Source organism: Aphelocoma coerulescens, chromosome 10, assembly GCF_041296385.1.
Source record: "Aphelocoma coerulescens isolate FSJ_1873_10779 chromosome 10, UR_Acoe_1.0, whole genome shotgun sequence".
Classification (NCBI taxonomy): Eukaryota; Metazoa; Chordata; class Aves; order Passeriformes; family Corvidae; genus Aphelocoma; species Aphelocoma coerulescens.
In genome coordinates this window covers 1,461,338-1,485,702 of record NC_091024.1, presented here as the reverse complement: position 1 = coordinate 1,485,702, position 24,365 = coordinate 1,461,338, and the positions used below count along the sequence as shown (strand labels likewise).

The 24,365-nt window shown below is 43.8% G+C and overlaps 2 protein-coding genes across 4 annotated transcripts in view; one reads left to right on the top strand and one right to left on the bottom strand.

Annotated features, from left to right (window-relative positions):
• GLDN (gliomedin) overlaps positions 1–20,817 on the bottom strand; it is a 96,354-nt gene extending 75,537 nt beyond the window's left edge. For 2 of the 3 annotated variants that reach the window (XM_069025570.1, XM_069025571.1), the window contains exon 1: positions 20,763–20,815. The gene's annotated coding sequence lies outside the window, so the exon portion shown is untranslated. Of the gene's footprint in view, positions 1–20,762 lie in introns of all 3 variants that reach the window. The other variant, XM_069025573.1, reaches the window with a different exon arrangement.
• The window catches only part of TNFAIP8L3 (TNF alpha induced protein 8 like 3), a 46,587-nt gene continuing 25,073 nt past the window's right edge, over positions 2,852–24,365 (top strand). The window contains exon 1 of the mRNA XM_069025582.1: positions 2,852–3,054. Within this exon, the coding sequence (XP_068881683.1) occupies positions 3,003–3,054 (52 nt within the window). The 5' untranslated portion in view covers positions 2,852–3,002. The remainder of the gene's footprint in view (positions 3,055–24,365) is intronic.

Below are 24,365 nucleotides of genomic sequence, written 5' to 3'. Positions count from 1 at the left end.
ACAGACAAATGTATTAACTGAGCCTTGAGAAAAAACATTCCAGATTCTAAACATGCCAATCTTTAGGAAGGAATAAAGGAAATGGGTGCAAAGCTACAGTCACAGAGATTTAGCTTAAAACAATGAATATGTAATTGCATTATTTGTACCAAATGCAAGAAATAAATCATGAAATGCCAGCTTTCTCCATGTGGAGCTTCATTTGACAGGCATCTAGATAAGTGCCTATACTGCTGTTAATAAACTTTTTGTGCTTTTCTCTGCACCAGTAACGAGTGGAAACTATGAAGTTCAGAGCTCCAAGCATATGGAATTTTCCAGGTCACATGTTAAACCAAGTGCAGGACTGTGCTGGGCAGAGAACACTGAGAGGAAAAAAAGCCTGAATTCTAACCATATGTTTTGAAATGAAACAGTATGCCCATTCTGTTACAGCTGAAAACTTTTATAACTGCTTTACAGTTAGCAGCAATAAAAAGGGAAAGTAATCTTGAGGCAGCATTTACTGTCAAGCAGCAAGTAATTACAGCAGAGTAATGAGAATCCCCAATGTATGTATCACAAGCATGACACAATACAACATTGATTAGGTTATACCATTTCAATCATTGTATCTATTAGCGTGGTTATACAAGAATAAAAAAACTGACAAGAAGTAAAATAAGTGGGGCTTGGGTTTTCCTTTTAACCATTCCATGCTAGGACTTTCATCTTTCAGAGGATTATGAACAGTAACTTTTCCTTCTACTAACTGCACTATGATCAGTAGCAGAGAAGTAGGACTATTCAAGAGTTTAACATTTAATTCCAATTATAGCAAAGGCTATACACGCAGAAAAGAAAAAATCCCACGCAGAAAATAGGGTAATGCCAGTGCCCTGACCACACCTTGGAAAGGCATCCACAGCTGCATTGTGTCAGCTCAGTCCATGACCCAAAATTCACTGTAGAGGCAGCCCCCTCTGCCACTGAGGGAGCTGGAAGGGTTCTGCTGGGCATGTCCTTTCAAAAAACCACTGCATCCCTTTGCTTATCTGATTACAGCCAGTGCCATTAAAAAGTCAGAATCTGTCCAGGTTAGAAATTATCATTAGTTTCAAGCAACTAAAGACAGTCCATAAAATTAATTAATTGCACTCAAATACAAACTTGCTTTCCTTCTAAACTGTGCTCATATTAGGGAGGTGGTTTAGGTTGCATTTGTGCTTGCCAAAAGCAAACAACAACAACAACAAGAGCCTAAAATCCTTCCAGTTCTCGAATTCTGTGCTTGGTGTTATATCTGGGATTATTTCTATAACTTAATATTGGGACTTGTCTGTTGCTACGTTTTTTACATCATGACTGTAGATTTTCCACACATTCTGCAGTCAAATTTTGCATTGGCTTTTCACAGCAGAACCCTAGAATCACTTCAGTTTAGATGTTTTTCCTTACATGATGCTAATTTATGAATGAGGTTATAATCAGCAGTATTTGAACGTAATTTTAAATTTAACGAAAACATCTACAAACAAAAGTCAGAATTTGTTTTCATGGAATAAAACCCGTAAGTGTCTTAACAGTACAGGCTCAGGCTATGTCAGCAATGTTCTGAGTTACTTAACAACTAACTTCTAACTCCAGAGGCTGAAGGTTTTTGTGCCTAAATTGACCATAGCAATGTGTGCATTCCAAGGTCAGAAAACTTGAGGTCTTTCTCTCTTCAGGCTCAACCTGGTTTGAAGGCAGGGAAGCAACCTTAGAACATAAGCCAAACTGGCTTCATTTTTAGTATTGTAGCATTGCATCGGATAAGCCATCACTGGAAAGAATTTGACAGGGCCTTTTGAGTTCAATAAAAGAATTTTTTTTTTTTAATCTCATGCTCTATGTTAAGAAAAATTGTTCACACTTGTCAAGAGTGTCAGGCTTAATGTGATGCAATAGATAATTTGCTATATACAGTCTGAAAGCAGCATCCAGACTTTGGTTTTTCCAGCAACAAGGGTGTATGGTTTTGGGGGAGGGAGTTCCAGAATAAAGCTATCTGTGGTCCAGAGGCATAAACCTCTGGCTGGAGACTGCAGTATGCTGCAGGTAAGTCTTGAAGGCCCTGGCTGGCTTTCAGGATATGACATATCCATGGATCAGGTAGAGCTCCAATGCCTGTTTTAGGATGGCATTTGGTTCCCAGTTAGAAAAGCACTTCTTGTTACACTCTTCTCAGATTTTTGTGCTAGAGTTCAAGTCACCTTTAGTCTATAACAGCAAGAAAAATTAGAAAGGATCAAAAGCAAAGGGAAAGATCTGTCTAACCTCAGAGCTGAACGAGTGACCTCAACCACCTGAATTAAGGGATGGCTCATGACTGCAGTAGCTTGTAGGACAGAAGCAAAGCCTGCAGAACCCAACTTATAAATTTTTCAGTTCAAAACAATCTAATGGCATGGCCATTTACCAGATATTGCACTATCTCCCTCAGAAGAACATACCAACAGGAAGCAACAGTATTCAGACCTTCATTATTCTTCTGGGCACTAATACCCAACATGAACTGGCACTTCCCCACCGGCCTCCTCTGTTCTAATTTTTGGGGACACTTATCATTAAGGGGACAGAGCCGGTGACAAGAGACAAGGCAACTGAAGCTCGAGGGAGATGCCCACAAGAAGAGCGATGGAAAAGCCAGACGGGAGATGCGATGGCAGCGTGCAGGACTGTCATTTCGCTGTTTCTGCGCCGCGCGGGGCGGCGGGGGCCGGGCAGCGCAACCCGCGTAAGGGCGCGGGGCAGGAGCCGCTCCCCCGCCGCGCCCCCGCTGCCTCCGCCCTCGGCGCGCCCGCCCGGCCCCGCTCCGCCCGCAGCCAATGGCACTCGGCGAGGTGGCCGCATGTGGTGGCGCGGACCCAGCGCCCGGCGGCGAGCGCAGGAGAAGGCAGCGGGCTGCGCTCCGCCGCTCCGGGCGCTCCTCCTGCCAGCGGCGGCCCGAGCTGCCCCCCGGCCCCGCCGGTGCCTGCAGCATGGACTCGGACTCCGCGGAGCTCAGCGAAGGCGAGCTGGTCTCGCCCGCAGGTCAGCGGGGGCTGCGCGGCGGGCGGGCGGGTGCGGGGTCGGGTCCCCGTGGCCGTGAGGCAGCTCCGGGCAGCGCTGCCAGGCCCAGGGCACGGGGCAGCGCCAGCCCCGCGGCCCCGGCACACGGCGGGCACCGGCAGAGCCGAGCGGCCGCCCCGGCCCGGCCGCTGCTCCGGCGGCTCTCGGGGACGGAACCCGCGGGCTGGGGGCGCGGCCCCGCTCCGCCGCTGCCCGGGCTGCGGGCGAGCTGCCCTCAAGGGCTGTGACGTGACAGCCGCTTCAATCGCGGTGCTGGCGCAAGCTGATGCTTTATATCCAGAGGCTGCAAAGTTTTCGGGGGTTCGGTCACGGCCATTCCGCTGTCGCTCCAGGACCACCGCGCCTGGCGCACGTACAGAAGGGCAGACCTCCCTCCGGGGCGGGCACGCAGAGCCCCCGGGCCGCTGCGCTTTTGTTTTCAAGTCTTAACTTGTCACCAAGAACCATGCTGTCTGGTTGCTGCAACCCGCATAGTTCTTAGATGAGACAGAAGCAAAAGAAAAAAAAAAAAAAAATCTCTCCTGCCCTTTCCAAACCTTCGCGTTCTTGTGTCTTATGCGAAACAAATGATGGTTGATGTGCCGTAGTCAAAGAGCCTCCTGCACACATGGTAAAAACGGGGACGACAAACTTGTGTGGAACACGCAGAGGTAGGTTCGCTCTGCCAGCACAGCACGTGGGCCAGAGATGCGCTGTCACCTCACGGGCACACCTCCGGGTGTCCGAGCCTTGGGTCAGCGGTGGTGTCACACACACAGACACACAAACAGAGGAGGGGGCTGCAGGGGTGTCACACACACACATAGACACACAAACAGAGGAGGGGGCTGCAGGGGTGTCACACACCCACAGACACACAAACAGAGGAGGGGGCTGCAGGAGTGTCACACACCCACAGACACACAAACAGAGGAGGGGGCTGCAGGAGTGTCACACACCCACAGACACACAAACAGAGGAGGGGGCTGCAGGGGTGTCACACACGCAGACACACAAACATAGAGGAGGGGGCTGCAGGGGTGTCACACACACACACAGACACACAGAGGAGGGGGCTGCAGGGGTGTCACACACACACAGACACACAAACAGAGGAGGGGGCTGCAGGGGTGTCACACACACACATAGACACAAACAGAGGAGGGGGCTGCAGGGGTGTCACACACAGAGGAGAGGGCTGCAGGGGTGTCACACACACACACAGACACACAAACATAGAGGAGGGGGCTGCAGGGGTGTCACACACACACACAGACACACAAACAGAGGAGGGGGCTGCAGGGGTGTCACACACACACACAGACACACAGAGGAGGGGGCTGCAGGGGTGTCACACACACACATAGACACAAACACAGAGGAGGGGGCTGCAGGGGTGTCACACACACACAGACAAACAGAGGAGGGGGCTGCAGGGGTGTCACACACACACATAGACACAAACAGAGGAGGGGGCTGCAGGGGTGTCACACACACAGACAGGAGGGGGCTGCAGGGGTGTCACACACACACACATAGACACAAACACAGAGGAGGGGGCTGCAGGGGTGTCACACACACACATAGACACAAACACAGAGGAGGGGGCTGCAGGGGTGTCACACACACACATAGACACAAACACAGAGGAGAGGGCTGCAGGGGTGTCACACACACACAGACACAAACACAGAGGAGGGGGCTGCAGGGGTGTCACACACAGACAGAGGAGGGGGCTGCAGGGGTGTCACACACACACATAGACACAAACACAGAGGAGAGGGCTGCAGGGGTGTCACACACACACAGACACAAACACAGAGGAGGGGGCTGCAGGGGTGTCACACACACACATAGACACAAACACAGAGGAGGGGGCTGCAGGGGTGTCACACACACAGAGGAGGGGGCTGCAGGGGTGTCACACACACGGCTGGCACACAACAGATGCTGGGCTGTCACTGACACCAGGTGCAGAAGGGACCTGTTTGACCTCCAGCTTCCCATGGTGGAAGTCATAGACATCGTTCTCTGAAGCCAGTTAACTGGCATCAGATGTGAGTGCAATTGGAATGATGCCTGAAATAGTCCTAGTGATCATAATAAATCCAAATAGAAAGTTGCCATGTTATGTTATTAGATCTTTGAGAAAAATCTTTTCACCGTGACCAGTCCAGTTTGGACACGTACTTCATCCCAGCCCACAGCCTCCTGCATCCCCAAAAAGAAAGATTTAAACATCAAACAATGTTCTAACTACAAAGGCAGAAAAGCAACATATGTTTTGTGAAATAGTTCACCTGTCCTATTAATACAGCAGTGATAAACAACAGTAGGAAGTCATAAGATAAGTATGTATTATCTTGTCTAGTCTCCCAGCAGAACATTTTTAGCATAATCTTACATCTAGATCAGTTTTAAATGCTAGGAGTGTCTACTCTTGATATCTTGCTTTGTATTTTCTTACTTGAGATCTAGAGAATTAAAGAAGACCAGCAACAGGTCACAGAGCTCCTTATATTCTCAGAGCTCTGTTAGGCTGAGCTTACTTGCAAAGACCACCAACAGCTATAATTTTTCATCCAAACAAATCTTCCAAGCCATGCATGAAGAGCAAGTTACAAATATTACATTTATAGACAAATTAATATAACAGAGCTCCTGCCAACAACTTACTCCTGTTCTGAATAGGATTTTCTTTTAAATAAATTAAAAATAACCATGCTTAGAGATTGCCATAAGTGCTTTTCATGTCATCACTTGCTAGCTGCCAAGAGTTGATGTTCATCAGTCTCCCCTCCTCTTTTCTATTCCTTCTTTGTACTATTTAAGAGAAGAAAAATCTGGTATTTTGGCCATACATGGCAAATGCCTATGCAGTAGAATAAAACTGGAATAGAGAGAAAATGTGGACATTTTTTCTTGACCAGCTGCAATCTTTTTTTTCTGCACTAAAGAATTACTTGCTGTTTGTATCCCCCAACCTCGTCTGAAAAACAGAATTTTTTGCTAGATTTCCTTTGGTCTTTTTTTCTGTACTCTGCCATATGTACAGTGCAGCCTCTCTCTGTACGTGGGTGTTCAGTAGTCAGGCTGTCAGTCACTGCTGCAGGCACAGCAGCTGAGGGGCTGCAGTGTGGGATTCAGTCACCACCTTGTTCAGGGAGGTGCACAGCCCACACAGCCCAGTGACCAGGGCCATGCTCACAGTTCACAAGGCAGGCACAGTGCCTCGGAGGAGAATTTGGGATGAAGTCCTGGTAATGGTTTGATTTTGTTGGCCACTGATTTTAGAACAGCTAGAATTTTGCACTGAAATTGACAGCAACCCGAATGTTCAGCTTGCTTGCCTCATTACCAGTCCTCACACTTCTCAGGGCTTCAGCTGGCACGGTTCAAACTCCCTGTGGCCACTGCCCACTGCTTGGGCTGCCCGATTGTTCAAGCCCAGTGTGATGCAGTTTGCTTTTCCTCCAGGGCTCCACAATGCTGATGCAAGCCAGATGTTTAAAGCACAGCCCGTTTCAGGGTTTGCACTACTCGGGCAATACTCTCCCCAGCCTTTTGCTCTGTCCCAGTGGAGCAGCACCCCTGCCATTCCTGGGAGTCCCATGGGTGTGCAGGAGCACACCTAGTGCACCCCCACCATCTGCCATACACACGTGGCTTCCAGGAACCAGCTGGAATCTCGCTCCAAGATCCCAGCAGCCTCATCTCCCTTAAAAGCCCACTTGAAACTTGAGTCTCAAAGGAGGCAGAAAGGTTTTCTCTGTATTTATTCCGAACTTGTTGTCACAACAGCATCTCCATATTCCTTTGGTGCAAACAAAAAGCTCCTTATGAGCAGTGCAAGATGTTAGCTGTACTTTAAAGCAAACAAACAGCAAAAAGCACCACACCTCTAAGAACATTCAGCTCTACAGCCTTGGCTCCCACACATCTCCCACACCCATCTATTACTGCTTTGCACTTGAGTTGCCTATAGGGTCAAAAAGCTTTGGTTTTGAAAAAAGGTTACTCATGAGACAGACTCCTATTAAGAACATTAAACAAGTCCTTGTGATTCTGAAAACAAAATTATATATTGGGGTGCAAAAGAAGAAAAGTTACATGCTTACTAGCTAGTGAAATTTCTGGTTTTACTGTAGAGGTGACTAGTCACATTCTTTTTCTTGTCCTACAGAAGAGCTTTTGAGAACTGAACAGGTAATCTTAAAATAGAACATTGTTCTCATTTTTTAATGTCCACCTATTGAGAGGTTGGGTTTTCAAAAAGCCCTTTTCAATGGAGTAATGGTCTCCTTTTCCTCAGCTCTTTCATAGTCATCCTGCCACATGAAAGAATCATCCTCCATGTCATCTTTCAGAGTAACAGTTCACAAAATTCGGGTCATCGCCAACAGAAATGATTCTGCAGTGGGTTTGGAAATTCTGCAGATAGGAGAAAAAAGATGTCAGACCTTCATTTGGTGTGCCTTGTCCCAGGTTCCCTGGCTGAAAGAGGCAGGAATTTGGCCATACAGCTTTTATGTGATACTGATTTAAGCCTTTGTACAAGCCACTGAGTCACAACATGGATTTTCATGTTTGTTTTAATGGAACCATTATGTTACACTAGAAACACGTGATAACCAGAGGCTAAACTGCCTGTATGGTCTTTGAAACAATACAGATTATCCTCATGAAGTTTGACGTACTGTGGACAACAAACTGTTGCTGGTCCCTTCTCTGGGTTTCCTTCCACAGAAGTCAAAAGACATTGGGCCTAGGAAAGAGAGCAGCTTGTACTCCAAGTAGAGCTCTGCTCTGGTGAGAGGGGTTTTGTTTTCTGGGGGTTTTTTTTAAGAATTGACAGTATGAAGCCTACAACTCTGTATAGTGGCAAGGACAACAAAATGAAGACAACCTTATCACCAGGCTTGTATCCGTAAGTGCAGTGGGAGCCTGATCATGACTTCAGTACATCTTCAACAGAGCCAAGACTGACCCTGGAACTCTTAGCTCAAAAATGGTAATGCATTTAAAATTATCTGAGCTCTACCCCAGACAATCAATATATACTCAGTAAAAAACCCAATGGATTTACACATTATTTACTGGTGTAAATCAACCTCTGCAGACATGAATAATTTTTCTAGAGCTGTAATATTATTTGATTTGCAATGCTTAGCAAGTAATTTTTTCTGCAGATTATTTATCATGCTATGTGAACTGCCTGTAGTTTTGTGATGTTAATCTTTGAAGCCTGTTACATATTTTAATCACTGTTTTACAGAGTTAAATACCATTCAAGAGCTAGTATAGTCTTGTAAATACAAAATGAATTAGAAAGTGTAATGAAGATATTTAACAATTATTATTTGAGGCATCAGTAATGTGCTTATGTGATATATAGTGCAAGCAGGCATTGTTTAACCTTTTGCAGTATCACACCAGCCATTTGAAAAATATTTATCACAATACAAGGTATACTTTGCCCTAAGGAATACTTGTGTGAACAAGGAGGGGTTTGGTTTATCAAAGCCTTATTTTGATTCTACATAGAAAGTTCCAAATCAGATATCCAATAATATTTATTAGACCTCAGACAGGCCAGAAGAAGTGGTAGATAACATTCTAGGTATGAAAACTAGAAAAAAAAAACTTAAAAAGCAAAACATTTTTATGAAGTTCTTTCTAGCAACTGTCTGACAAAGGGCTCTCCCTTCCCCTTTTTGCTGGAAATCAAAGGAAAAACAAAGATGACTGAAAAAAAGATGGACAGACAACAGACATGAACTAACATGCCATGGGACCCCGTGCACCAAGCTGTTCCAGGCCTTTCTGGATCACAGTGCAGACTGAGGCAAGCACACGTCCAGGTCTCTGCCAAGAGATGCTTTGGGATGAGCAGGCAGCAGCAAGGATGGGAGCCAAGAGCCTGGCTGGGTGAATTTTTTCTTTAATCTTTAGTGCTCCCTCCAGGAAACACCTGGGCTGCTGGTTTACATACAGACCCCTCATTAGCACAGCAGCTGTCACTTAGGGAGTCTTGTCCAGCAGGAAGGAAAAAAAAAAGAGTAAACACTTTGAAAGGGAAAATTTCTAATCACACTGTGATCATAGTAAAGACCATAAATAATCCCACTTCCATCAAGGTGACTAGACCCCTTGGACAAACAATAAATAATTTAGTTGAACAAGTCCATTTGCTCAAGCTTCTGTTCTTAAAATCAAGTGGAAATACGAACTTCATGAAGCACTGGATGGAAGCCCAAGCTCACCTGCTTGTGCAAGATCATAACTAAGCTGCTCCCCAACCTGAAATTTTGACACTGCCAGCAGTCAGTGTGCAAAGAGCCTCTGCTTTTCCTAATATGTGGATATGGACAAGGAATTTATGATGGTAGATTAAGTTCATAAGTAGGAATATGAAGTAATTGCTGCCCCACAGCAATTATTGGCCATTCCTGTCTGCCTTGCCAAAGGTCTGGGATGGGACTGAGTTCTATTTAATGTGATATTTTGGCAGCAGTGAATGACCTGTACAAGGCAATGGGTGCACTGCCTCAAAAAAAAAAAAAAAAATCACACTTCCCCTTTGAAGAAATAAATCTTTTAGCCTTTCATCTCCTCTGCAGCAAAGACTAAAAAGTCGTGGTGGGAAGAATAAGTCACCTTATTTTGCTGGTAACAGAGCAATCAAGCTGTAAATCCCAAGCCAAAAGGACAACAGTAGGCCAGACAGATGAGAAAGTTTTCCTGAAGACCTGGCTTGTCTGAGAAGCCTTTGGTACTTGCATTCTACCCACAGCATCAGCCTGAGGGTGACAGGCCCTCCCAGGAAGGCAGGAGAACCCTGTAACTTTGGAAGAGACCTTGCTGTTTTATCTGGTAAACTAAGCAGGAGCTGGCTGCGAGCCCGAGCAGTGGTACACAATCCTCTGAACTGTTTATCTGTTAATGCCCTTCCTGGCACTGCTTCAGCCCATGCCAGATAGCCTCCCACTGAATGTCCTGGCATGAGACAGGGGATGGCAGTGGCCACTATGAATTAAACAACATTTGGAGTGTGGGAAAGAATTCAGGCTGTATCCAGATGGCAGCACAATGCACAGACAACAGGTTCTGTCCTGGCTTATCTGCAGACAGAGACCCTGTGGTCAGAGCAGGGTGCAGAGGTTCTTCACTGTCACTGTGGCTTCTGGTGCCCTGCTCAAGGCTGTCCAGGGCTGTTGGACTGCTTGGGGACCCTGCTCAGGGCAGCTTCCCTGGGCTGAGACCTGGGTTTGGAGCCTTGCCCAATTAGAAGTGTGTTATTTGCTGTTTGCCTGCAGAAATCTCTCTGCCAGTTACATAGTGGGAGGTCATTTCATAGGCTGACATGTGCAGCTGGAGAAGACTTCTGGGAGGCTGAGACTAACTTGCTGCAATAACTACAATTTTATACCCAAGCCTCAGACATCATCTTGAGGAGCCAGGCTGAGCTCAGACCCTGGCTGGTAGCCAGTGAGCTTTTCTGCTCTTTAAGGCAGACATCTTTAACAAAAAAGGCTGAGAAAGAGCAAGAGTCACTTTGATTTCTTTTCCAGTGGTCACTAATCCCTCCTTGGTACAGATGCTGGTTTATGTCAGGTTTTAGCAGTTGGCTCTGTTCAGCCTTCCTGCAGAGGAACAGACTGACCAGTCCCTCTGTATGGGTGTAGATTTTGGCTGACATCTGTTGATAGAACAACACAAAATAAAGCAGGAGGATTATGCCCTGTGTGATATGAAGCAAACCCTTCACCACGGAGACATTCGCTTAGGTCTTCTTACTAGTGCTAGTTTAATATGAAAGGCAATCTTCTGAAACACCAGTGGTAAAAATTAGCAGAATACCTCACTTATCACCATCTCATTTCTGGCATTAACTTTGTTTATCCAAGCAGTTTGTGTTGCAGGAAAAACTAAATTATTTCTTTCTTTCTTTCTCGTTGGAGAAATGTATTAACACTGTTATTGTGTTAGTGTTTTCTTTCCAAATAGTTTTCCATTTACTGTTAGAGCATATAGTTCACATGGTCAAATCACTGACAGATGCAGATCAAACAAATACAAGTTTTCAAAGTCAGGGGTATTTTTATTTTTTTAAATTAAGATAACCATCTTTCAGATGATTTTTCCAACAAAAGCTGTGTGCCATATTGTGTTAGGCCAGGTGAACGTCTGTAGCTTTTGTTTACTTGCATTTAATTTTAGCTTTGTGTTTTTGTGCATCGCTTCCCTCTAACTCCCAGAAGTGAGAAGGAAGTGGGCTGAAGGTATCAAGAGTGACCTTCATGTTCACTTCAAAGCAAGTTATAGTTAGTGCCTCACTATTTTTATACATTATTAATCATCTCCACTCTTAGGAGAAGTGTTTACTAGTAGATACCGAAGTAATCAGTACAGTCATTATGATGCACAGCTACTGGATTCATTAGAAAGTGATAAAGAACTGGTGAGGAAGAATATTGACTGGAATTACAGGTTTAAGAATGGGATAAAAAGTTCAAACCTAAGTACGTGTAAAGACCGCTTGCACAAACTTTGTACAGTGCCAGTGTGTCCCCTTCTTACCCACTGGGACTAACTGGTGCCCTTTAAATATCCCAGGGTCTGTGTAACTAAGAGAGGAAGTTTCTGTTCAGTGCTTAAACCTCACTGGTGTCAGAAACGAGCTTCTATTGTGTAAATCTAGCCTGGCCTCAGCTGAGGTTTCTCTCCTACCTGCATTTGTTTTTAAGAGTCTATTTCTATACCAGTTCTTAAAGGTCAGTATCAGATTATCCTGCATAAGAAGGAAGGATGTAACACTTTGCATCCTTGGGGCAGATATAGCTGGGAGTTTACTCTTGCCTGCAGTCCTGTCCACTCCTCTCCCCCAAAACAGAACAAACCCACAACCGAACACAAAAGCAACAAGAAAAGAAAACAACCACCGAAAACCCCCGGACCTGTACACTCATCCAGAACAGTCACCACTGGCATTTCTCTGCAGAGCACTTCCCCTTACAGAAATCACACAGAACTGATGGAAAGCCAAGAACAAATTGTCTTAAGGACAGATGAATACCAGTGTTTTCCACAGTTCCATGATTTAACTTCATAGTTTGGATTAAATCGGATGCCGGAGGGCTTAGAGCAGTCCCAGTACTTAGCTGTTAATCAGCTGGCATCTGTTTATCCTCCAGACCAGGAGATCTCCTCCAGTTTTGAAGCCAGACTGTGAGCTAGGGCTCTTAACTAGTTGGTATCGTTCACTTCTGCACAACCATCTCTTGAACTCGTTGGTTTTACTCTGTGCTAGGTGTTTGAAAGCCTAGTTAGGAAGAGCCAGAAAATAGCCACTTTCAGGGTGAGGTTGCCACATACTTGGGCTGGAATAAATGGATGTTTCCACTTCATCAGGAGCAGTGTCACTGTGCCCTGGGAGCACATGCAGAAACTCCTCCTGCTTTGAGGCAAGGCACGTGCAGAGGGCACAGAGGGTCTGAAGTCTCCTGGCACCCTCACTTTGACTGCCCCTGCCACCAAAGAGGCTGAGGCCCTTGCAGGAAGGCAGGTGCCAAGATTTTGGCTATATTCTCCATCTTCTGACCTCTAGAATACTTTTAAATCCTCTGTTTCCATATCCGTCCTCATATCTTACGCTACCAATTTGTGTTCCTTCTCCAGATAGCCACCTCTTTCTGCCATTTAACTGATCTCTCATTTCTCTGTGCCCCAGCCAATGTGCTGTTCTCCTCAAGCCTCAGTTCTTCCAGTATTGATCTGATTCTTCTTCCTTAACTCATTTCTTCTCAGATGCTCTTGGGTTTATGATTTCTACCACTACAAAAGGGAGTAAATACTGTCAGGTTATATTTCAAGAAAGGGGAAATTGATGGAAGTAAGATAGCAGCTTGTCTTTGTAATTAAAGGTTCTAGAAGCAGGAAATAACTTGCCTCCTCTGGCAAGCAAAAAATACAGTGGGCTTGCAAGTGGGATCAGGAAAGTTAATTTGGTTTTGAAATACTGAAACAGGTAGATGCAATATTTGCCAGAAAGTGAGAACACAATAGCATCTTCACAGATAACAAGAGCTTCCCAGCTATTTCCAGAATGCATTCCTGAACAAACAACTCCTTGAAGAAACAGTATATCCTCACTCCTGTAAGTTCAAATCATTGGGATTGAATAGCAGATCGAGGGGAGAATTGCCTCTGTCACCAGACACAGCAGTCTGTGACTGTCACCGATCAAACGGGGTCAGAGGAGGACACTGTTTCCTAGTGACAAAGCTTAATTACAAGGAATCAAGGAAACCAGAGCCTTGCCATTTTAGAGAGTGTTGTGTTGAACCACAGCACGCAGATCTCCCTCACCCGAGGTTACAAATATATATTTCTTAAAAAGTGACAATATACTTTCATTAAAATATATTTGAAGAGAATTCACAGAAGTTGCCTCCAGAAAGCTTTAAACAGCTGTGAAAAGGCAATGAAGGCAAAAGATGCTTCTGTAAACTAAACTCTTGTTCACTTGGGACAAGAATGTCTCTCAGTTTTCTTGTGCCAATGAGGCAAAGATGAGAGCACAGAAACACACAAAGGGAGGCTTTGGGGAAAGGTCTGAAGCACAGGAGTTGCCAAGTATGTACAGACTCACCAGAAGCGTCTACATCCACCTTTCCACTCTGCTACTGACCTGCCTGAGCTGAATCAAGCTAAAATTGGGCCAGGTCTGCCCTTTGGAGGGTGAGCAGCCACCCTGACACTCAGGTTTCATCTTCCATCACTGGGGAAGAGAAACAGAGTTCCCAGAAACGGCCCCCATTTTCCAGCACAGCACATCTGTGTGGATCACTGGCTCTGTCAGACCCACCTGAGGTGTCCTTGGCCAGCAGCACCTCGTGTGTGACCAGCCAGGACAGGAGGGGGGACAGCCCTGCCCAGCAGGCAGGGAGAGCACAGCTCTGCCCTTCCCCAGTTGCAGGTACAGTGCAGCAGGACAATCTCACACTCAGGATTTTGCAGCCAGAATATCTGTGCAGCTTTCAGGTTCCCGAGAGCTGTGTCTGCACCTGCCTGTCCGTGTGGGGAGGATGAGTAGCAGCTGCTCTTGCACTGTTCAGAGCTCTGTGTATTTACCTTCCAGAGCTTCGCAGGGGAAGCCGTGCCTTAGCAACAGCCGGGTGGTATTAAAAAAGAGCCAAGTGACATGTAGGAGGAGAATTCAGGGTGATGGTGGGGGAGAGATTATTCAATGTTTTCCATATTTCCATGTAACAGAATTTAATTTCCTTGAAGTTGCTGCAGTCAATGACAAGCAGAAGGGTGCACGTGAAATACCTCTGAGCACCGAAATAAAGCATGACTAGACACACCAAATAACCCATGCAGACTGCAAGAGGTTGTTTAAAAAATAATTATATACTTGTCACTGAAGAAGCTTTTCTATATTCATAAATCCTTTTTCCTCATAGCCTTTTCTGGTGGAATTCAGATAGCACACGTGCCATTATGCTAAACAACCAATTCTGGAATACCTCACTTCTCTCTTTTACAGGCACTAAAGCAGTAGTTACACTTCTTAATAGGGACCATTTTAGGGACAGTTAAGGCCTGTGCTTAGTCACTTCATCATTGACTAAAATACAAACTCTGCTCATACGCTATTAAAGAGATTGGAAACAAAGCTTTAAATAAGTACTTAGCTTGCTTTTAAAGCAATGTGGTTTCTTTACCATGATAAAGTGATAAAAATACATATGAGATCATAAAGCTCACAGTAATTTTGTTGCTGAAGAAGTTTTACAGATCTACTTGAATTTATTTGGTTTGAAGCTTGCCTTGGTCTAGCATTTTTTTGAGTTGAAAACATTTTTTATACAAACAGCATATGATTGAATACAACTAAGCTTTTTTTGTACATGTGTAAAGCGGACAAAAATTATTTTCCCTAAGTAAGGAAATGCTATATATAGAAGAAAAGCTGAAGACTTTCAAGTCACAGACTTCGGTAGGTTTGTTAACACCATCCCCAGGGAGGCAGAAAGACAATAAAAAAGCAATTTCCTTCACAAGAATATACAGAACATCAGAAACAGCAAGTACAGAGAGCAGTGTTGTGCAGAGTGGAAGTCATTTATCCTGTTGGCTCATGTTTTGCACTCTACTGATCATCATTCCCTGTTACCATGAACGGGAGGTGCACACATATCAGTAGGTAACAGCGAGTTTTAAAATTTTTTTTGACAAATGTCACAACCTGAATAAGCCAGGGAAAATGTGGACTCCACAACTCTTGAGATGTATGGTGTGGAATAACAGCTCTGGGGCAGAAGGAATGCTGCAGGGCATTGCAGACCTCTTGGAGATAAAGCAGTCTCTGTGCTCCAGAGTTGTCCCAGGGAGCACCATGGCCAGGAAACTGCATCCCTCAGGGGACCTGCACACAGTAGTGCTGCTGCTAAGGGGAAAAAACCTGCAGCTTGATCTTCTGCAACTTCTTCTCAGACCTCGAGGGTAGCAGACCTAGGTTGTGGTAGAAGTTGGACTAGATGCTCTTATTTGGTTTTTTCCTTCCCTCTCTTTTTTTAGCAGATATACCAAAAAAGATTTCATACTAATGCATACACACAAAATTGTTCTTTAAAGTTACTACCACTCGGGCTCACAGACACACAGCTTCCACAATGACAAGGGCAAGCCAGAAGCTTGTCTATAGCAAATAAAAATTAATCTAGGGACAGTGCTGAGCCATTGGAAGCAGGGGGACTGATTCTGCAGGAGCACAGTTATTGAGGTAGACCAGACATCACAGAGGAAATGCTAGATGGCTGCACTGAAAGGGTTTAGGAAGGAGACTAGGATGTGCACGGATGTGTCAGATTTCAACAGATGGAATGCTGATCTGGGGTTTATGTAATTCAGAGCTGTTCTGACAGAGTACTCAGGGACAGACGTGCAGAGTGACAGAGAAGGCAGTATTTAAGGAGCTTCGCCATGTTTTCCCATGCTCATTTGGAAAAAGATGGAAAGAAAATACCCACATAAGTTTTTCCATCATTAAAAAAAAAAAAAAAGTATGTACACAAAAAAAACCCCAAAACAACAGAAAAAAAACCCAAAAAGTGAAAGTGGCAGGAGTCCTTTCTTTGTATGACCTCCCAGTTAGGTTTGTGCACCAATAACACTGTATTTATATTAAACCTGGAGCTCCATATTGACAGTTTTCCCACCAGTTTAGTACATTGTAAAAGGTATCTGTAAATCACTCAAAATACACTTTGCCACTCCAGATTGCTGTTAAGTAACACCTTCCTGAACTTCAAAGCAAATAAAACTGGAAATTTAAGGACATTGTAAAGATACTGGGCTAATTTCTTTGGGCAACCTCCCATATGATAACTTTTCAAAACCTGATGGATAAAGGACTGGGCTGACAGCAGGATCTTAATGACAGCCTTAAGCAAGTTTTTCAGTTGTATCTACTTCTCCTCCCATTCCTGGCCTTCTTTGTCTGTTTTTACCTTTACTATTTTTAGGTCAGGAATGTTTCATTACATTTGTGCAGTAAGAGCCCTGAGATGTTTTATGTAAATACTAATATTGATGCAGGGCACAGTCACTGATGGTACTTTTATAGGTATATTATGAGAGGACTTCCCTACCAGAGAAAAAAATCTGCTCTTCTGCAGTTCACACATCATCTTAAATGTGAAAGATACATATGCATTCAATAAGGTCTTTCAGAAGTTTTTTATGAAAAAGAATGAAGTTTGTTCACTACTTTACCTTAACCAGACTTGACTTTTTGTCACATTAAACAGATGACTGTAATTATTTTTTTCAATAAGCAGTGCTACTGCGTATCATCAGACAAAGGGATGTTACCAGCAAAAGTGGAAAATTCACATTTTTAGCAATTGAGCTAAAGAGGACACACTTATGTTTTTGTCCTCCATTTTTCCATTTGCTTCTGATTCCAGCTGTTTAGCTTTCTGGCAGTGAAAATATGTTTGGAACCAAAGCAGACCCCACAATTTGAAATTACCGTGTGTTGACTTGTTCTGCTTTGCCCTTCAGTATATTCTCACTGAAATGAAGAAAGCCATTCACCGAAGAGAATGTACCAGAAAGAGTTTGGCAGAATTAACCTGCTGATGACCACTGGTATATTCTTTGATACAAGTCTTTGCAGGGTGGGATCAAGCACAAAAAAAAAAAAAAAAAAAAAGATCCTGACCAATTGATAGGACAGGGCTTTCCTCTGTGACCTTCATACACAGACCTTGGTGTGACACCACATCATCCCTCAGAACCCTGCTGTAAGCCACAGTGGAAAGTGTTCCCACAGCATGCAGGGCCACTACTTTCTTTATAGCCCGAGTTTCAGTTCTTGCACATAAAAGAGTTTGTGTGGACTTCCCATACATAACCCACCTACACAATAATCTTCTCAAGAGGTTGCTCGCTGCCAAGCTCGCTTGTGTGCGGGCCAAGGAATATGGACATTTTCCAGTCCTGTCTGTTAAGACTTCCCTGCAGGAAGCTGGCTTCCTAGGGTGTGAATTTGTGCTTTAAAACCATCTGCCCTACGCTGCTTCATCTCAGGCAATGCCTTAGTGGAAGAAATAATGAATTCTGTTCAAAGGTGACAAGGTCTGGTAACCAGGCACTAACCCTCAAATTCTACAAAGCCAGGTGAAACCTGGCCTGAAATACAACAAACTCCAAAATCAGGTCCAGCCAAAGCATAGCTTTTCATTAATATAGCTCTGACAGTCACCTTGCCTGTAGAAACACAGGTTGAAGAGTTCCTAATAAACAGCTGTAGTGGATAATGTTACTTTCATTCTCTCACTTCTCAAGATCAGTTTATTTAATCTAGAAATGAAATCATGGCACGACAATGTTTTCCACACTCACACATACTGGAAGAATGCTGACCCCTGTTCATGCACACAGGGATCGATGGCTGCTGGAGACACCACGAGAGGCACTCAGCATATTTGCAGCCAGGGAGGTTTAGCCTGGCATTAGGAAAATCTTTCTGTCAGAGTTGCAAGCACTGAGCAGGAATGTTGGTCTTTAGGAACAGATCAGATAACTATCTCTTCTAGCCTGCTAGTCTTATCTCAGAGAAAGAAGTGGATTAGATGATTGATAAAAAGTCTTTTTCCTTCAACCCCAGGTTTCTATGGCACTGAAGCAATGCACAGCAATTCAAAGCTTAGCTGGGCGATGTAAACAACCATTTGTTATGCCAAACCTGACTCATTTTCCATGTGAACAGACAGAATAATCTTTGCTAAAACTCAGTCCTTAATTCCATCTCATTTTAACACTGATAAGATTTTAGATAAAGCCTCCCATCTCTCTGGATGCTGTCATTCCTTCAGCTAATACCTGTGTAGATTGCCCCATCCTTGTACCAGCCAACAGCCCTTTGCAGCTGCACCTCATTCACTGATCAGCTACCTAATCACCAAGTTGCAGGTGGCTTTTATCAAAAACATTGCTTTCCAAAGTGTAAATGCAGACAGTTCAGTTGCAGAGACTCATAAAGACAGCTGAAAAAAACCTTTAAAAACCCCACTTGAATATTTTTGTCCTCCAATCTGCAGCAAGCCCAAAACCCATAGGTTGCAGTTTGCCATGAAATCAGGTGCACCACTTGTGTGTATCCCATGCTGTCAGATCACTTTCACAATCCATTCTCATTCCCCAGATTCACCTCAGACTGATTCCTCCCAGCACCGCCTCGGGTACTGCTGATCCTTAATTGCTACAGCAGGCACTGCCCTGGGGACTCCGGCTTGGCCTCACCTGTGTGGAAGGCAGTGTTCCTCCAGGTGCAGCCACCTTCTGTGCCAGCTGGCTTTGCAAGCAGAAAAAGAGCCAGTCCAAATCATCAGCAGATTACACCTGGCAGTCTGTCAATAATATTTATACTGCCACACCCTATAGCCACTATTGACACCTAATGGCAAGCGTCCCCCTCCTAATTAATGCTAAAATATATCTCCTGTAGATAGTTGTAGATGCAACTTGACTAATGCCTACTAGAAGCACTTTGTGGGTATAAATTACACCTGGAAAAAAAGGAAGGTGGATTTTAATTAAAAATATACCATCTACTGCCAGCCTACAGACAGATTCTACATTGATTTACAGCTCAGCAGTGCAGTGAGGCCAGGAGACAAATTAATACCAAGTGTAGGTGCTGAGGAGCAGACACGCTTTCTGTCAAGCTGGACAATGTAATTTTATACATCAAACATCTGGGGGGTTTTATTTTAATCTTGTTATAACAAAGCCATATATAGCAGGAAAAAAAGTCTTACTAAAGTAGAACTGTTCCTGAGGCGACTTAAGATAGACTAAACAGACCATCTGCCTTAGGAATCTGAGTTTTAACCAGAAATAAAAAGGAATGTTAGAACCTATGAGTTATAGTTAGCCTTAGTCCTTTTTTCATAGAGCTCTAACTTTCCCCTGGAAAAATGTAAACAGACTGAAAGAGGGGGGGGGAAATTTTTTTCTAAAGTTTTATTGCCTAGAGGGGAAAACAAGGGGGAAAGTCATTTTTCCTCTCAAGGAAGGAGCTACAAAGTCACTCTGAGCTATGCAAGGAAAGCCCATCAGAGCAAAGTTACTGAAGTGCAATGCATGAAGAACACTGCCATAACAAAGTGATCAGCATCATGTTCAGCTATGCTGCTGCCAGAAATAAACTTATCAAGCCTTGATGATATTCATTTGAATATTAAAGGAGCTACACATTCATTGCTCTTTTAGATGAAAATAAAATACCTCAACAGAAAGCAGCTAAAGTTATAATAGAACAGTATTCCCAAGGACCACAGCACTAAAAGAAAATACCCTTTCTGTGAACCCCTCTTGAGCATGGAGAGTGTACTTATTTATACTGATTAATCCAATAGTTTCCTCTTGTTCTTTCAGACTACTAATGAATATCTCTGCATTAAAAAAGCAACAAACCAACCAACAAAGAAAAAAAAAAGCCCAAACCAAACACAACAGAAAAGAAAACCACACAACCTAAACAAGCAAAAATCCAAACGTTGCCAAACTACCCTTACTTCTAAGGTCACAGAGTGAAGAGCTGTCCTCTAAACCCAAAGTCAGACAGGCTGGTGGAGGTGTTAGCACACATAGTGCAAGTGGAGTTGACTCCTTGGTTCATACAGGACTTTGCCAAATGCCCTGCCAGACACCATTATAGATGCATGATTAGGAATTATAATGTCAGATTTTTAGGTTTAGGTTCTTCCAGCAAAAACAATGAAAAACTTATACAAGTGGCTGGATCCATTCTCAGTTCCATGAGATAATGAAACACAACTACAGCAACCATGCAGACAACCCCAGGCTGCACCTGTACCTGCTGCCAGAGCAACAAAAAGGTCCCCAAACCCCCTGCCCTCTGCAGAGCGGGTGGCACTGTGACAGAGCCACCATCTCTCACAGAGATTTTGCCTGCAGACCCCAAGTACTGCATACAGAACAGTCCCCAGGTAGGACCAGGGCTCCTTCCAGCCCAGCACACGATGTCTCACAGCAGCAAAGCCCCAGACAACAACTGAGCACGTTGTAATACCAGCAGAACAACTTCTCACAACAAGCAGCCCCAAGCAGGAAGAGCAAGAGCCAGCAGCACCCAGGAGCTGCACACTCACCTCACAAGCTGCATGCCCCACGTTCCAGCCTCCCACAACCACCTTGCCCTCCTGCCTTCCCTGCAGGAATAGCCCCCTCCCCTGCCTCTCCCATTCAAGGCCAGGTGCAGCTGGTCAGTGCAGCCCTGGCTCTGCTGATGGGGAGCACCTGGTGCCATGGGGACACAGCCCTTCCCAGGGCTCTCTGCTGGGAAGGTGCCCCTGCAGAAGGGCTGCCAGATGCCCACGTTGCCTCCTGGCAGCCCTGTTCTGCCCTCTGTGCCAGGTGAGGTGCAGACATTGAAGTTTTGCGTCCTGGGAGGGGTTGTGGCCCTCAGGTGACCCATGAGAGCCCATCCCTCCCAGCTGGAGCTCTCCCAGCTGCCAGGGGCTGCCAGAAGCGCTGCTACCACTGTGTGTGCCGTGACCGCGCGTTCTGTGTGCCTCGGGTGTACAACCCAAAATGTGGCTGCATGGCTCATCTTATTTTGAGCCATCAATTTTTGTCCTCACTGTGGTACTTCAAAGTCTGCTTTTTGGCTTCCTACTTCAGTCATTCCTCTGTTCAAAAGCAGAATATAAATAGGATCACAGAAACCAATCTTCCATTTCTGCGAGAATAAAAATTAAATCTGCACTATTGACATCATCAAATGCAAGTAGCAATCACAGAGTAGAACTACATAGCAAGTCATAAAAAGATTCATCACATATTAAAGGAATTTGATTTTTAATTGGACTTTTAGTGGTCAGACTTTTTAAATTCTGTCAGTATTTTGGAAAAGCTTTGACAGAATTGTTTTACTTGCAGTGTAAATTTGGTCAATATAAAATAATTCTCTTTAGATTGGAGTAAGGCAATTGAAATGCTCAAAATACCTTATTAGGATTATGGGGGAAAAAACATAATTACCAATTTGCTGCTAATAAAATAGATTTTTGCTTATTGTGTAACATTGAAGCAAGGCCTAACCTTGTTGCTTTACTTTGGTAGAACTCCCATCAAGTGAGGAATTACTGCTAGACATAAGTCATTACGTGGGAAGAATGTAGGAAAATATTTTTCTAATTAAAACTTAAAAGTTTTTTGGAGTAGCTAGCAGGTATCATCAGCTCTGGGGAAGTTAAATGCTTGAGTGCCATCATGGACTGTGAAAATCACACTGTTAAGAGCCTGCAAGGGACGTAGCACTGAAGTAGGCAAATAGAAATTTGAAATTAATTTACTGTCCCACTCGTAGGTTAGTCTAGGTGGAAGTTCTCAATCTGGAAATGATGTTATTTGGGTCTCTGTCTCACATCCCTTACCATATCTTTCATGGTTGCTAAGAAACAGCAGCATTACAGCGAGCAATCATTCCTACTTCAGTGTAAATTGTAGTTAATTAGCCGATGTGTGAAGTGGGATCCCTACCATGAGAAGAAAGAGATACCGTTTATGTGTAAAAGCACAAACCAACACAACTGACAAGCTGAGGATTCGTTCTAAATCAAAATGTTCAAATGGTAAAAAGCTTTGGAAAGTTTGCATTTGCTGGAGTGGTTTGTAATACACGGGTAGAATAAAGGAATCGTGATTAGCTGTGTCCCAAAATCTGTCCTTTTGCAGACCTTAATGAAAATTCTCAGCTTGAGTGTGAAATCTGATGGGTACAAAACCAAAGATGATGTGATTGGATAAATTAAAACCAGAGGGATTTGTTTTTCTGACATGGATAACATGTATAGTAGACAAGGTTTACAGCTTAGGAGAAGGTGGGAAGGAGAAGATGATACTGGGATTTTCTAAAAGATTTGAAGTTATAATTTTATGTGGAAATTAGAAAAATAGAACCAGGTACAAGTTATTTGGACTAAAAATGTTTAGGATACACAAAAATAGCTGATTATCCTTGTCTTCTGTATTTCTCATTTACCCAAACAGGGGTAAACATCTTGAACAGAAAGAGTCTTGGCTGTGTCATTTGCCAGGGAAGTTTCTAATTAGTGCCTTTGTTGTACCCAGCTGTAGTCAAACGATTTTGTCATTTGATTTCCAAACAGGAGTGAAAATTTGGTGTTTCATTAGGAAAGAACAATGAACAAGTGCCTGATATTTGAAGCTCAGGACAGATCTGTCATTCTCTTCATAGCAAATTTGAGGTAGCAGTGATACTGTTTTTTAACTAAGGCAAGTAAGAGAATTTTAAATACCTCAGGAACTGATTGCAGTGGAAACATTTTTTTTTCTTTGTACAATTTTAGATAATACCCAATTTTGTTGAGTTCTGCTTGGAGAGGGAAAGAATAATTTGTTTCAGCGTCTTTTCATGTTTCTTTTCCAAGTATGGATGTTATGGAGAGACATTTCTAAGACAAGTGCAATGAACTTCTCAGTTGTTACTGAGCAGAGACTGACAGACTATCTAGGTGCTGAGTGTTAACATTAATAACCATCTCGATCTGTGCTCTGTTAGACAGCCTTCATTTTAGTAGCTATTTATAAGAGCCAAAATGCTTTGTGTAATGGTTTATTAGGCAGGACACACTCTGCAAACAAAAAGATGTTTGTGTTCATTATGCTTTGAGAATTATATGCTTTGTATTATATGCTTTCAAATTATAAAAATGTAGAAAAATACATTTTAGATTTTTATATGTGAAAAATATGTCTATTTTTGTGTGTGTTGCTATTTCCAGACTAGGATTCAAAAGTTATTACTCTGATTGTCTCTAAAGCCTCTATTTTCCTTCCTCTCCCTCACGGTAGAAAGATTCATATATCTTGTAAGAAATCAATGTTTATTTCATTTTACTACTGATTGGGATGTCAGAGGGCTTTTGAGATGTATTGTAAATAAATATTTTGGCTGAGGCCACGCTGGCTGTGCCCCAGAGGAGAAGCTATGGTCGTTTCTGGAGCAGCCCAGCGCTATTTTGGACATGAGCTGAACAACTCACAGGGACAGAAAGAGGTTAGAGCAGGGGTGGATGCAGCCTGACCCAGGAGAGGAGGATACACTGTGCAGCCAAGGAGCACATAATGAAATGAATGAACTGAGCAGAAGTGGGGGTGAAAGTGGGATAAAACTTCCCTTTCTCCCACTCATCTGTCGATCCCAGCTCAGACTGTGAAATTCATATGGGTAAAAAAGATACCCATAAGATGCACTTCAATAAGGACCTAAAGAATGTATATTGCTGAAGGCTTGTGTTGGTCTTAAGCAGTCTGAAGAGTTCTCCAGGGATTCTTTATACATCCTATTGCCCCCAGATAATACAGTATTGAGAAAATCTTCAATTCTAGCCATGAAAGATTGTCCATGGTTGATCGTGGCTGGTAAGAGTTTCACAGAAGCTTGCTGGCTTGTGAGAATAGTTTTCAGAAGCACCGTGGACATTCCACAGAAATCTTTTTAAGGCTATTGTGTTTGAAGTACATAAATAAGTACTTCAGTGTTTGGTTACTCTTTGGATGGCATTGTGAAAATGTAGTGAGGTGTGTAATTCAGTGGGATGGTGAGTTTTGTTGCCGATTCCCAAATCTAAAGCATCATTTGATTGTGAGGGATGTTACTTGAGGGACTGACAGCCCTACCTGGGCCTGGCAGAGTGGCTTTACATTTTTATAATGGGACTAGTCTG